General features: G+C 40.3%; 1 protein-coding gene across 1 annotated transcript in view; it reads right to left on the reverse strand.

Moving 5' to 3' along the window:
• Window positions 1–15,328, reverse strand: part of XYLT1 (xylosyltransferase 1) — a 318,750-nt gene that overhangs the window by 228,700 nt on the left and 74,722 nt on the right. Inside the window, exon 2 of the mRNA XM_034783464.1 lies at window positions 3,481–3,519. Coding sequence (XP_034639355.1) covers window positions 3,481–3,519 — 39 coding nt within the window. The remainder of the gene's footprint in view (window positions 1–3,480; window positions 3,520–15,328) is intronic.

The raw sequence follows: 15,328 nt of genomic DNA on the forward strand, positions 1-15,328 counted from the left end.
CTTCTTTGCGTTTTGCCAAATCTGCTGTGAAAGTGTTCTTAAAATGAACATGTGCTGGGTCATCATCCGAGTCTGCTATAACATGAAATATATGGCAGAATGTGGGTAAAACAGAACAGGAGACATACAATTCTCCCCAAGGAATTGTCACAAATTTAATTAACGCATTATTTTTTTAATGAGTGTCATCAGCATGGAAGCATGTTCTCTGGAATGGTGGTCGAAGCATGAAGGGGCATATGAATGTTTAGCATATCTGGCATGTAAATACCTTGCAACGCCGGCTACAAAAGTGCCATATGAATGCCTGCTCTCTCTTTCAGGTGACATTGTAAATAAGCGGTCAGCAATATCTCCCGTAAATGTAAACAAGCCTGTTTGTCTTAGCAATTGGTTAAACAAGAAGTAGGACTGAGTGGACTTGTAGGCTCTAAAGATTTACATTGTTTTGTTTTTGAGTGCAGTTACGCAACAACAAAAAATCTACATTTGTAAGTTACACTTTCACAATTAAGAGATTGCACTACAGTACTTGTATGAGGTGAACTGAAAAATACTAGTTCTTTTATCATTTTTACAGTGCAAATATTTGTAATAAAAATAATATAAAGTGAGCACTGTACACTTTGTATTCTGTGTTGTAATAGAAATCAATAGATTTGAAAATGTAGAAAAACATCCACAAATATTTAATAAATTTCAATTGGTATTTTATTGTTTAACGGTGTGATTAATCACAATTAATTTTTTTGAGTTAATCACGTGAGTTAACTGTGATTAATCGACAGCCCTAATTTTTACCCTCCCAACAGATAAATCCACAAAATGTGTACTTATTAATTTCTATCATTAGTCTCTCTACACAAACTTTTTTCCAACTGTACCTTCTCTCTTCTTTACCATTACAAAATAACATTAAAAAAATTAAGCAAAAAAAGCAGTATAACAGCAGCATATAAAAATCAGTTTAAATGATTGAAATTTTCATTAATTTGATAAACAAGTGACTAACCAACCCCATGTCAGATTACTTTAGCATCTTAACTATTCTGTATTAAAACTGCAAAAACCAAGATGTATTCTTGCAAGCATTCTTCATGCACACACTAACTCACCTCCCATTTCCTTTAGCAGAGCCATCCTGTCCATTAATCTGCAAAGTCCATCTTAATTAGAGAAATTTAAAAGGAGTAGACCAAGCACAGCTGGTTGAAGTTTTGCAATATTGATTTTTTTTTTTTTAATAAAAGTGTTCACCAACATTTGTAAAATTGCCAATAGCCCTACAGCTGGTCCAAAAACGGAGAGGGGGGGGGGAATATTCAATAAAAAATCATCAAAAGCCCAAAACACAATTTTTAAGGGGTTGGGGGAGGGTTCAAAATGTCAATCAAACTAGAACTGAGGAGGGAATCATAGGATGGTGGAGATGGTGTTGTCAAACCAGCTGATTCATCCCACCATTATTGAGGATGCCAACCTATCAAAGCATCCACACAGCAGCAGCCTTATTTTCAATCCCCCAGGAAACAAACAAAAAAAGAGAGAGAAATAACGGGGGAGGGATTGTAAAATCATCATACTAGAACAAAACCCCTCACTAACTAACTAAATTAACTTTTTATTTGAATTTGCAAAAATGACAAAGTTGCTGATTATTTTTAACATGAGGCTTTTCATAGCAAACAAACCAGAGTTCCCTCCTCTCCAATTAGGGCTCAATCTTGCAACTGATGTACATATGCAATTGCCAGTGAACTCAGTGGCAGCTGTGGATACAGTATGGACTATCTCTTCTCTTTGAGAATCTAAACCCTTCTGATCATTTTCCTAAATGTGGCAGAAAGAAATATGCTGCAGCAAACAGAACATATCCTTTGACCTTCAGCTATCACAGTTGTGGCGCACAGGTTAAGTTCTCTCTTACTGTGAGAGATACAATCACTTGATTCCCTCTCCTTGCCATGCCCCACTAGATCTCAGCAGTCATGTTTGAGCCACCTCTATCAGCTCACAGTGCTATGGGAAATAAAGGTTTCACACAAAAAGAGTTGTTCTCAACCCTGACAATTAATTTCAAGATAAGGAGACAGGCGTTTTTTTATGTGAATTTATACCAACTATCTAGATTCAGAAACGGATATAGCCTTCTAGCGATATTGGTAGAAATATCAATGTGTAAAAATACACTTAATTTGTCTTCATTATTAAACAATTTTTTTTTCTCTTTCTCTCCTGGAAATGTTAAAAGCCCACTAAAAACACAGTGATGTCAGGAGCCACTTGGCACTCTCATTGGTAGTCTTAGCAAGGAACTAATAGGCATGAAAAATGAACTACACTCAGATCAGGGAAGATGCAATTTGGCAGAGCAGCATGAGAAAATTTGTACTTGTTCCGTGGCTAAATGGAAGACCTCAATCTGTAGTGCTGTTCTTTTAATTTTTCAAGAGTATGACATTCTTACACACACACACACACACACACACACACACACACGGCACTGTTTATTCTGAACACATACACACGAACACACAGACACTGCATTGTTTATTCTACTGAGTAAGCTTTTTAAGTCTAGTCAATGGAAGGTAACAGATCCCTTCAAAGTAAGATCTCAGGTCTTAGAAGCTATTTCGGTAACTTCCTTTCAAATCAGTAATGAACAGGCCTTGCTAATTACCATATTGTTCAATTCCCTGCAATTTATGACTCACTAATATGAAGAGACTTGTACTGTCATAACTACTTTGTAGTTTGATACTGCTCTACCAAGACCCTACGACCCCATATAATAACAATTATGCCAACCCAACCCTATCAATCACACCCTATAGGGTTGGTTCCCAGAGAAGGGGATATGAAAAAGAATGGAATGAGCTTGGTGCAGCCACCAATATACTGTAAAATAGTTAACAATTCTCCACTGGGAAAGTCTAATGGAAGCCCAAGTTAGAAAATTTTATCTCTATTTGGAGAAATTGGAAATGTATATGTCTCATCTTCAGTATGTCAATGCTATTGCCTCAGCAGTCTCCCAAAGATCAAGGCAAATGGAAATCAATGCTGCTGCCTTATTAGGAAACACAAATCAAAGACTTGGTGACTTTGTAAAAACCCCTCTGTCACTTTGATCTTTTGGTGCCAAGCATTTCCACAGATTCATTACTGTGCATTGTTATGTTTTAGGAAGAAATCTCCAATACAAATGTATTTTTTAAAAGTAACAAACTGGCACCCAACATCTTTACCTGCACTGTCTGGGAAGCTGAGCTGGGCAAATGGAAGAGGGGAGACTCTCATGTATTGACAGTTGTTTTGCCTTTAAAATGATGTCCTCTGCTCTGATTATGTGGTACAGATTTCAATTAAGTTCAATCAAGATTTGAGGTGATGGCACTGCCTTGTCACTCTGGAAGCAGGTACACTACAGAACATCCTACAAGTTAAACAAATACAGGGGGGAAAAACAGTACTAACCTGGGTCTCCAAGCCGGTGTAGGGACGGGGTGGCTGGTCCTGTAAAAAGAAAGCAGAAGGAAATTGTGACAGTCTATACCATTATGTTCACCACTTTTACAAGACTACAATACATTTTGTACAGAGTATGCCTTATGAGGTATCATTTAAAAACTCATAATCTGCTGAACATTATTGTCCTGGTAAATTGTATACACATATACAAAATCTCATGTATAAAATATTCTACTGTATAACATTGTTATAACATGTTCCAAGTTTAGAAAAGCAGGCACAAACCAATCTTTTAGAGACGAAAGAAACACTGGCACCCAGCCAGATATCGGCATAATCAAATGGATTATGATGGATCATCACCACATTTATCCTCCATTCTTTGGCAGGAAAAAGGGTGCAAGCAAGAACTTTACATATTAGCAATGAAAACAGCTGCAGGTCCAGTGTAATCAGACTGGCTGTCACCTGAACCCCAGCTGGAGATAATCCTCAAGAAGTGGAGAATGGTATAAGAATAGAGGGGACCGCCTCACCTCTGTCCCCCCATCTCCACTCATGGCAGCTACAAAACTCTCGAAAGACAAAGGAAGCATCATTGAACTGGGGAAGAGGTGCTGGCTGGAAGGCTTTTCGGCCAGTACAGACTGCTGTAAGCATATAATGAGATAAAACCTTTGCTTTGAATCCATTTAGCTTGCTAAATTAGGTATTAGTTTGCGATTTATCTTTTTATTTTCTTTGTAACCAATTCTGACTTTTATGACTCATTACTTGTAGTCACTTAAAATCTATCTTTCTATAGTTAATAAATTTGTTTTATTCCTTTATCTAAACCAGTGTGTGTTTGGATTGAAGTGTTTGGAAACCACCACCTGAGATAACAGGGTCTGTGCATATCATTTTCCTTTGATGAAAGGATGGACTTTCTATGAGTTTGCATTGTCCAGTAGAATGCTGGGGAGTACAAGATGCACATTTCTGGGGGGACAAGGCTGGGACTGGGAATTTCTTGGTGTCACTCTGCAATATAATTCATGAGTGGCTAGCAGAGCATTCATGTAACATAGCTGCGAGTGATTTTGCACCCTGGAGGCTGTGTGTGAGCAGCATCAGAAGTGGTGGCTCTTATACCAAAGCAATGTAAAAGGCATCCCAAGCTGGACAGCAAAAGGGACACAGCTGTTCAGTAGCATCCAGGGGAATGTCACAGAAATAGACAGTCTTCAGAATACTGAGAAGATGGGACTTTTTTAAGCTGTTATTGACTAGGCAAGATGACACCAAAGAAACAAGTGTTTACTCTAGCACAGACTTCTCAAATGTTATCGTCTTAAGATAGCGTACCTTTCATATACACCTCTCTTCCACTCCCACACAAAGCATATGCCAGCTATAATATTTGGTTGCGTGGGATAAAAGTAATATTAGAAGAGTATTAGGGAGACCACATAGGTTTCAGAATAGACTCAGGGTCATATGAGGCACTTATATCATTGATCTCCTATTTTGGTTTTCATATTTTTCCTGCTCTGTTCTATTTTTACATTGCAATACAATTGATCTGTGTGTCTTTAAAGTTTTTGAGCCCTTTCAGAAAGTTAACTGGAGACTTTGGCAATGTGTAGAGCTGGTTGGAGAACTGAAAACCTTTCACACACAATATTTGTGATTATGCCCATTTTTTCATCAAAATTTCATTCTGATGATCCAAGTAGTTTTAATAATGTGTCATTATATTTAAGTAAATAGTTCTAGCTTTGTAGTGTATATCTTCTTTTGTGTACAAAGTAAGAACTCTTATCTCAACTTGGTTAGGGGTCCAAAGCTTATTAAAGAACTCCTAAATACTAAAGCACAAAAAATGTCCATATGGCCACTGTGACGGGTTAGATCACAGAAACCCCCTTGGGAGCTGCCACCAGACATGCCAAGACTACCCCTGCTTCTGTTTTCCCTGCCAGCTCAGGACTCCAGCACCCTGTCTTGCTGAGCCAGACACTCCCGTCTGGCTCCAGACACAGACCCAGGGTCTGAATCACCTGTCCCAAAGCTGCAAGTTTACCTGAAAACAGCTCGCAGTAGCGTGCTTGTCTTTAGCACTTAGATGCCCAACTCCCAATGGGGTCTAAACCCAGATAAATCCGTTTTACCCTGCATAAAGGTTATGCAGGGCAAACTCATAAATTGTTCGCCCTCTATAACACTGATAGAGAGATATGCACAGTTGTTTGCTCCCCCAGGTATTAATACATACTCTGAGTAAATTACTAAACAGAAAGTGATTTTATTAAATACAGACAGTAGGATTTAAGTGGTTCAAAGTAGTAACAGACAGAACAAAGTAAGTCACCAAGCAAAATAAAATAAAATGCGCAGATCTATGCCTAATCAAACTAAATACAGATAATCTCACCCTCAGAGATGCTTCAGTAAGTTTTTCTCAGACTGGACACCTTCCAGGCCTGGGCACAATTCTTTCCCCTGGTGCAGCTCTTGTTGCAGCTCAGGTGGTAGCTAGGGGATTCTTCATGATGGCTCCTCTCCCTCTCTCTTCTCTTCCCCCCTTTATATATCTTTTGCATAAGGCGGGAACTCTTTGTCTCTGTGGGTTTCCACCCTCCCTCACTGGAAAAGCACCAGGTTAAAGATGGATTCCAGTTCAGGTGACATGATCACATGTCACTGCAAGACTTCATTACTCACTTGCCAGCACACACATATACAGGAAGACTCACAGGTAAATACAGCCATCTGCAGACAATGGGAGTCATCAAGATTCCAAACCATCATTAATGGTCCACACTTTACACAATTACAATAGGCCCTCAGAGTTACATTTTATATTTCTAGTTTTAGATACAAGAGTGGTACATTTATACAAATCAGATGATCATACTCAGTAGATTATAAGCTTTGTAATGATACCTTACAAGAGACCTTTTGCATGAGGCATATATCCCAGTTACTTATATTCACTTATTACCGTATTTTCTCTAAAACTATTTCAGTTACATTATATTGACTTATCAAGTTTTTATAAAACCATATAGACTGCACAACGTCACAGGCCAGTTAATTAACAGGTCCTAAGAAAAAGATAATATCCTTGCAAGAAGCTACATCAGGAGTAGGCTTTGCAGAATTAGATGTGGGGTTTTTATATAATTTTGGAAGATAGTATTTATGTCGATTTTTAAGCATTTGCTTTGATTTTTACCAATTTAAAATGTTCACCGTTGAGCAAAATTATGTGGTGAGCATTTTATTCCACTTATTTTGAAGCATTTTCTCCAAAATTTTAAATTTTCATAGTTGTGAAAAATTATGGGGAGATCATGAAATAACAATTAATTAGAGTAGGTTTTGAGATTCAAAAATTTAAAACTTTATAGATGTTAAAACACAAATTGTGAACATCACATGTCAAAGTATACAAAGTAAATATCTCTAAATCAAACTAATAAGTTCTCTTCTTACTTTGCCTATTTGTAAATTTCAGTTATCATTGGAAATATTTTTTCCTCGGTTTCAAACCCAATCATTAGTGTTTTGGGACTAGCTCTCAAACAAAATATTTAAAGAAACGTCTTTTAAAGTACAAAGGTACACTTTAAAAGCTTCAGTCCTGCTGGCCCAAGGTATTACTGCAGGGTCTCACTTTCTATAGCATCCTGTTTAATTGGAAAAGCTAACGAAGTGGAACCAGGTCAATGGTGCTTTCTCTTTAATCCATCACGTCTGTCGAAATTAGAAGTAGGGTAAATTCTGGCCTGTCAGATTATAAGGCCCCTGGGAATAAGAGTTTTAATATCCCAGGATACTTCAGCTAAATGTGATTTTTTTTCCCCCAGCAGAACCACAGTATGTAACAAGTAGCTAGCTTCCTTCCTTTCCCCTTAAAGACTACACAAAATGCAGTTAACATTTGCATGTGACCATAGCCAGTTTTTGGTTTAATACATTTTTTATTACTGTACTAATGAAGGGGCCTTTTAATCAGCCCAGAATGAAGATTACCAGTTCAGTACAGAGATGCCTTGTAGCCAACTGCCTCTCTTTTTCCCCAAGCAATAAATAAGTTATGTATTATCTGCCAGCAGTTTATGCACAGCTGAGAAGTATCAAAGTCTTACCTCTAATCCAACATCTAGTGATCTTAACATATTCAAACACTGAATATAGCTACTGCTCACACATGGATGTTATCTGACCACAGACCAAATGATACTAAGAGTTGTAGGATGTGCAGAAACATGGATGGTATCCACTAATGATTTCACTCAGCTAAATTAGACAGGGATCTTATTTAGTGAAAAAACCTCTTGTGAAGATTGGCCCCCTATTTTCTCAAAAGGAAATGATCCAGGTACACTAGACACTGAATACATGCATTTATTGTGCTCATCTGTTATGGACTCAGGAGATTAAATTAATTCCTTGTGTGCCTCGATTCTAAGGAAGTGATGCCAGCAATGAAATCAAGCCCAGAGACTATAAAGTACCTCTCGTCTCTTAAGTGAAGGGATCAATTGTTAATTTGGTCAGAACGTGTCTCGATTGTTCTGATTTTTTTCCCTCTGGGAGATCTACACCAAATCAGAGACACCAACACTATTGAATAGTGTGTATGTGTGTGTGAGAGAGAATCCAAAAATAACTTTCTAAAGGTAGTAACAGCAAATTATTACTTTTCCAATACAATGGCTCAGCTGTACAGATTTCCCTTTGGGATATCATCTGGATTTTCTTATTCACTGCCAGCCACATTGCAGACGATAGCTTTTTCAAAATGTGTTGTTGGTTCTTCAATTAGAACCACAGCATCCTGAAAGGGTCCAGGAGATTCCTGTAATAGATAAAAAGCGACAAAGAGTCCTGTGGCACCTTATAGACTAACAGACGTATTGGAGCATAAGATTTCGTAGGTGAATACCCAGTTCGTCAGATGCATGTAGTGGAAATTTCCAGAAGCAGGTAAAAATATGTAGGAGATAACGAGGTTAGTTCAATCAGGGAGGATGAGGCCCTCTTCTAGCAGTTGAGGTGTGAACACCAAGGGAGGAGAAACTGCTTTTGTAGTTGGCTAGCCATTCACAGTCTTTGTTTAATCCTGAGCTGATGGTGTCAAATTCGCAAAAGAACCGAAGCTCAGCAGTTTCTCTTTGAAGTCTGGTCCTCAAGTTTTTTTTGCTGCAGGATGGCTATCTTTAAATCTGCTATTGTGTGTCCAGGGAGATTGAAGCATTCTCCTACAGGTTTTTGTACATTCAGTTCATTTGCAAATTTGACACCATCAGCTCAGGACTAAAGAAAGACTGTGTGACAGACCCAGACTAGTGGGGTACAGGAGTCTGGTAGAGGGCAAATATACTGGTCACTGGATGACTAGTTTTCTGTTCCCTGAGTGACCAGAGCAGGGACTGCACTAGAGTAATCAGGAACCTGCTAGAACCAGTTAAGGCAGGCAGGCTAATTAGGACACCTGGAGCCAATTAAGAAGAAGCTTCTAGAATCAATTAAGGCAGGCTAATCAGGGCACCTGGGTTTTAAAAGGAGCTCACTTCAGTTGGTGGTGGGAGTGTGAGGAGCTGGGAGCAAGAGGCGCAAGGAGCTGAGAGTGAGAGGGTGTGCTGCTGGAGGACTGAGGAGCACAAGCGTTATCAGACACCAGGAGGAAGGTCCTGTGGTGAGAACAAGGAAGGTGTTTGGAGGAGGCCATGGGGAAGTAGCCCGGGAATTGTAGCTGTCATGCAGCTGTTACAGGAGGCACTATAGACAGCTGCAGTCCACAGGGCCCTGGGCTGGAACCCGGAGTAGAGGGCGGGCCCGAGTTCCCCCCAAACCTCCCAATTGACCTGGACTGTGGGTTCTCCCAGAGGGGAAGGTCTCTGGGCTGTTCCCCAACCCACATAGTGAATCTTTGAGGCAAGAAAATCCGCCAATAAGCGCAGGACCCACCAAGATAGAGGAGGAACTTTGTCACAACTGTGAATGGCTAGCCAACTACAAAAGCAGTTTCTCCTCCCTTGGTGTTCACACCTCAACTGCTAGAAGAGGTCCTCATCCTCCCTGATTGAACTAACCTCGTTATCTCCTACACATTTATACCTGCCTCTGGAAATTTCCACTACATGCATCTGACAAACTGGGTATCCACGAAATCTTATGCTCCAAAACGTCTGTTAGTCTATAAGGTGCCGCAGGACTCTTTGTCGCTTTTTACAGATCCAGACTAACACAGCTACCCCTCTGATACTGTAATAGATAGTGCTTTGTACTATGTTAAAAGCCATAGAATAAATTATTAACCTCATAGGTCAGGGCTGGGCAAACTACAGCCTGGGGGCCGCATCCGGCCCTCCAGACATTTTAATCCGGCCCTCGAGCTCCTGCCGGGGAGTAGGGTCTAGGCCTTACCCCACTCCACACGGCTCCCAAAAGCAGTGGCATGTCCCCACTCCGACTCCTATGCGTAGGGGCAGCCAAGGAGCTCTGCATGCTGCTGCTGCAGCTCCCACTGGCCAGGAACCGCGGCCAATGGGAGATGCAGGGGCGGTGCCTGCGGACAGGGCAGCGAGCAGAGCCTCCTGGACGTGCCTCTGAGTAGGAGCTGGAGGGGGGACATGCCGCTGCTTCTGGGAGTTGCTTGAGGTAAGTGCTGCCTGGAGCTTGCACCCCCGACCCTTTCCTGCACCCCAGCCCCACCTCAGAGCCTGCACCCCCAGCTGGAGCCCTTACCGCCCCCCGCAACCTCAACCCCCTGCCTGAGCCTGGAGCCCCCTCCCGCACCCAGAACTCCTCATTTCTGGCCCCACCTCAGAGCCTGCACCTCCAGCCAGAGTCCTCACCTCAGCCCCCAATTTTGTGAGCATTCATGGCCGGCCATACTATTTCCATACCCAGATGTGGCCCTAGGGCCAAAAAGTTTGCCCACCCCTGTCATAGGTCCTCCCTGTAAAAGACATTACTGCACAAGCACTGGAATAGACTTCCAAGGGAGGCTGTGGAACCCCTGTTATTGGAGGATTTTGAGAACAGGTTAGACAATTACTTGGTCTGGGTACATTTGGTTCTGCCTCAAGCGTCAGCGCAGAGGGCTGGAAGGGACCTTTAGAAGTCAATTAGTCCAGCTCCACATTTCTATGATTCTAAACATAGAAATTGGGTTCCAAACAATGTGTTTTTAGTGTGTGGAATACAGTGTATCAGTCTCCAGATCAATGAAATTGTGGTTGCAGAAAGGCTTCTACATCATGGCAGTTTCTTTTTTATTTTAGTCCACATACTGCTTACTAACTATTACTACCCATTGTAGTTGTAGCATACGCTGTAAGCATTGCATATCACCACCAGGGGTCAGATTTTTGTATTCATCATTAGTAGTTAACATTCATACACATGACATAAAATTACTTTCTGAATGCAAAACCATCAAAAACTTGGCTACTTTTGAGGTTAAATATAGGAATAAAACAAGTAGAGTTTTACCTTGGCATTTTCCCCCTATTGTCCTACCGTGTGCCTTGCACCAAAATCTTTGACTGGAGTGGCACATGTTTTGTGAAACTGGGTTTTTTGAGTTTGTAAAGAAATTTAAAAATACCCCAAATGTTTGGTCACATGGTAGGCTATCCCTCTCTCTCATTACATCAACTGACAGCATGACAGAGCTGAACCAGCCAGTTTGGTTTTGAGTGTCAAATATGCCTCATTTAAGAAGGTCACTTTTATCGCTTAGTGGTTGGTTGACTGTTTCAGTTTTGTGTTGTTTTGTTTTAGTTTCTCTATTGACTGTCAATTCCAGAGCTGGATCTTTGGGTCCCAAAAAGCTCCGCACCTTGAGCATGCCCTTATATGAGAAATGTAAAGTAGAAACTTAGCTTTCATTTAAAGGGGGCAAAAATATTTAGAATGAAAATAAGTTTCTTGTCCTTTTCCTTGCAACGGTATCTTTAAGATGTGAAATCAATTGCCAGAGTTTAACAGAGCAACCACCTGGGTTCCACTTCCATAGAGATACACACTCCTACTTTTCATTCAAAATGAGTCAGTTCATTTTAGGGTATTTCCCAAAGACAGTCTTCCCTAAAAGGCTCAGGTAGGTTCAGTGCATAGTGGTGTGAACATGATAGACTGTTCAAAAATGCAAAGGTCAACTTGGGAATACACTGTTGTCTGGTTAGGCATGCCGGGTATCCTAAAGGATATTGGCAGCTTAATTGCTAATGTCTGCAGGGGACTTACCTTAAGTATTTTAAACTCATTGTGTGTTTTTAATGTGCCTAGCTGCCACAATGCAAGATATATAAAATAAATATTATTTGAGATGGAACAAGTTTCACACAGATCTTGTTACCACAGAGCTTACAGACACACAGTGCATAATCCACCTTGAGGACATGCTGGAGAGCTTCCGCTCTGAGGACAGCATTTGCTAGTTGACCTGCTCACTAGAACTGAATGGTCATGGAAACAAAACATGAACGTTTTTAAACAACAGTGATAACTGGAAGAAAAAGAAATAATTGTTAGCTGGCTCATAAACCTCAATATGCCCTCACTGTGTCAACACTGCTGATCTTATTTGCACCTCCTGCAACACAGCAGGTAGGTATCAGGTACATGTTTTGGAGGGAGAAAATTCCTGGAACAGCCTTCCTCACGCAGCTGAATTCATACACAGTTCAGAAATGTATCTGTTTAAAAATACATTCAGTGCTCATCACCAGAGCATGTAGCACCCAACAATCTAAAATCAAACAATTGTGCAGGTATGCATGCAACCAAACTGCTTTGGTAGCCTAGCAAACTATTAGCACTCAGCTTGACAGCTGGATCCATCTGCTAGAAAATCTCTCAGCACTTGCCTTCTAAATCCACAGCCAACTGACTTACATGGGCCTGTATGAGATAAGGGCTGTAGATGGTAAAAGGCCTTCCCAAATGGACCACAAATCCTGCCCTGAAGGCTACCAGGAATGAACACAGAAGGCTGCATAGTTCAGCTGCTCTCCTCCTATACACGACCAACTCCTACTCACTGAAACAGTCTAGTACCCAGGTTGGCAACTGGTCTAACAATACTGAGATTTGTAAGAGTAACCCCCCGTTTTGTCTCTCAGGGCCCTCTCCTGCTTCCACTTTACATTGATATATGTTTGACTTTAGCGGCGTTACACCAGACTTACGCACATGGGGGAGAATTTGGCCCATATTCTGCTTGGTTTGGTTAGTCTGTTCTTTAAATGAACCATGGTTATTGAAAGCAACTTGCTCACAAAAAATAAAGGAAACACAAAAGGAGAGAGAGAGAGAGAGAGCTGTTCAGCGAGGACAATGTCAGCAGCATCAACAACACTAATCAGTCCATAGCCTCGTATGTGAAAGGTCAGTCTTGCCCACACAGCCATTTACTTCAATCTGTGAACACTTACTCTCCTTTTCTTACATCGTTGTGACAACACAATGCTGCTTTCCCACTTTTTGTGTACTGGATTTAAAACTGGACACTCCCCCTTTGCTTTTAAGCAAGAACAGAAGGTCTCTGGATGCCCAAAAGATGAATACAACTGTTTGCAGCTGAAAGTCATGGGCAAGAATATTACAGTAAATGCTACAACACAGAGTTGTTTTATCCCACATGACAATTACATAGGCCACGTTCACAGCTGTCTCAGGCAATATGTGAAAATTGGAAGAAACAAATTGGGTATGATAGCAGCAAAACATTATCATGTGAAAAAAACAACAACCTTCACTTCTGGTATGATGAAGTTCACACACATCAAGGGAGCAGTAATTTAACTGAGATAACTGGCTCATTGAATGATTTGCATATTATTAGAAGTCTGTCAAGGACTATGAACTGTGAACCAATTCTGAACTGTTATGGTAGGTTACATGTAGAGTAACCCCCACCAACTTCCACTGGTCCCTGATATAACTAAAGTAATGACTCTGTAAACTGAATTGTATAAGCTTATAGAGCCTTTGAAGCCAATACTGCGTAGGCTTCCATACTGTTTTGAGACCTTGAAAAGACATACAGCGTGTTTGGTCCACAAACAGAATTCTGTATTACCTAAAGCCCGCGCGCCAATCCCCCCGCCTGTTCAGATCTCTGATTTTTCTGCATTGCTTCATGTACCGCAGATAGACAGCATTGTTACCACTGCTAGTTGTGTCACTCTTTGTGGAAAGCTGATAAATTGCATAAAGTCACTCCCTACATGAACACTCTCATGTGGAAGGACCCCTCTATTCAAAGGGCAGCTTTTTATTTACTTTGACTCCTGAATCTCTGCTGTGGTTCTGCTCTGTTTAACAAAGAATATTTTAATAAACTCTGAAAGAACTTGGTGGTTCTAACCCATTTCATGCAAATCCAGAAAAAGCATATCTAAACATTTTGATGCCTTTTGCACATTGTGTGTTCTTTTTCCTAGCTAGGGTCTCACCATTATCACACTGATGTGACAAAAGAATTGTTAGTTTAACGTGCTGTAAGATAACTGGATGCCAGTCAGTAGGACTCAAAATAGGTAAAAGCAATGTGTGAACTGGCTGCCAGAAGACTGGAAACCCTGGTGAGACTTGAAGTCTGGCCAGTTTCCCACAGAACTGCTGACTCAAACGGTGATGGAATAAAGTTTCCATGGCTTCAGCACAGGGAACAAAGTGGAACCCCCTAAAACTGAATTATACATAGTAAAGACCTCTTTGCTCAAGGAATGGCCATGGACCTGATCCAGTTCCCACTGAAGTCAATGGCAAAACTCACTGATCCTATGAAGACAAGATGCAAAAAGAACAGGACAGGCCCCATAGTTGTTGGAGGAAAGACTGAAATAAAAACAGAACACTTCTAAATAAGATTTTCTTTCATCTACCTCTGCTAAGCTAATACCAGATGCCTTTTCTGGTGCTAGAAGCTATGATGATTGGTGCCACATATAGGGCCAGGGCCAGATCTTCAGCTATTACAGACTAGCAAATTCCACTGATAATTTCAACCAGCTGAGGATTTGGTTCACAATAATTAGGTAGTAGATCAATCAGGCAAGCAAACATACAACAGAAATTACAGTGGGCATGCAATTTAAAGGGATGCTTTTACAATTTGGCCTTAAGTTTAGATTTTGTGAAATTAAGCTTTTACATTACAAAAGAACAATGGATATTTAAAAACACATTCTAAGGTAACTGTTGCATGTAAGCAAATAAGCCTGTGGTGTGTGCAACCCACACACTGGAGCACTGAGAATCTTTAAATAAATATTCAATTTACTATAAACAAATAGCTTCACTGATTTTCACTAAGTTGAAAAAAATCAGAAAGTAAACAATCAGTATGGACGAAAAGTAGGAGTTCATTTTAAAAATTCTTTCCATCTTAATAATGCAAAGCACTTATAGTAACATCGCTAAATGAATGTGTGTGTGTGATTGGAAAGTTTCTGCCTTTTTCTCTCTACATAACAATACTAGAAAAGAAATGTTGCAAAATATTTTGCAATGAATGTTTCCTATATTCCAACCAGCTCTCTCATTTATAAGTTATAAAGACGAGTTCTTCACTTCCTTGCACCTCTACAAAGGTACAAAGTGTTTTATACCTTCTTTGCACTAGTGTTAATGACTCCATAAAGTGTAAGGCAATATAAAAATCAGGTCCATAATTCTTAAGTTCATTATGTCTCTGACGACTACTGTCAAAATGCAATAACATAGTTTTCACTATTCAAGTTACACTTAACTTTTTATGATCATCCTTTCCACTTAAACTATTACAAAGACACATGATCTCAGAGTGCTCTTTTAAACATCACATTGCAGCTTCTAATTCATCACA

The sequence above is a fragment of the Trachemys scripta genome, chromosome 10 (assembly GCF_013100865.1).
Source record: "Trachemys scripta elegans isolate TJP31775 chromosome 10, CAS_Tse_1.0, whole genome shotgun sequence".
In the NCBI taxonomy this organism is placed as follows: Eukaryota; Metazoa; Chordata; order Testudines; family Emydidae; genus Trachemys; species Trachemys scripta.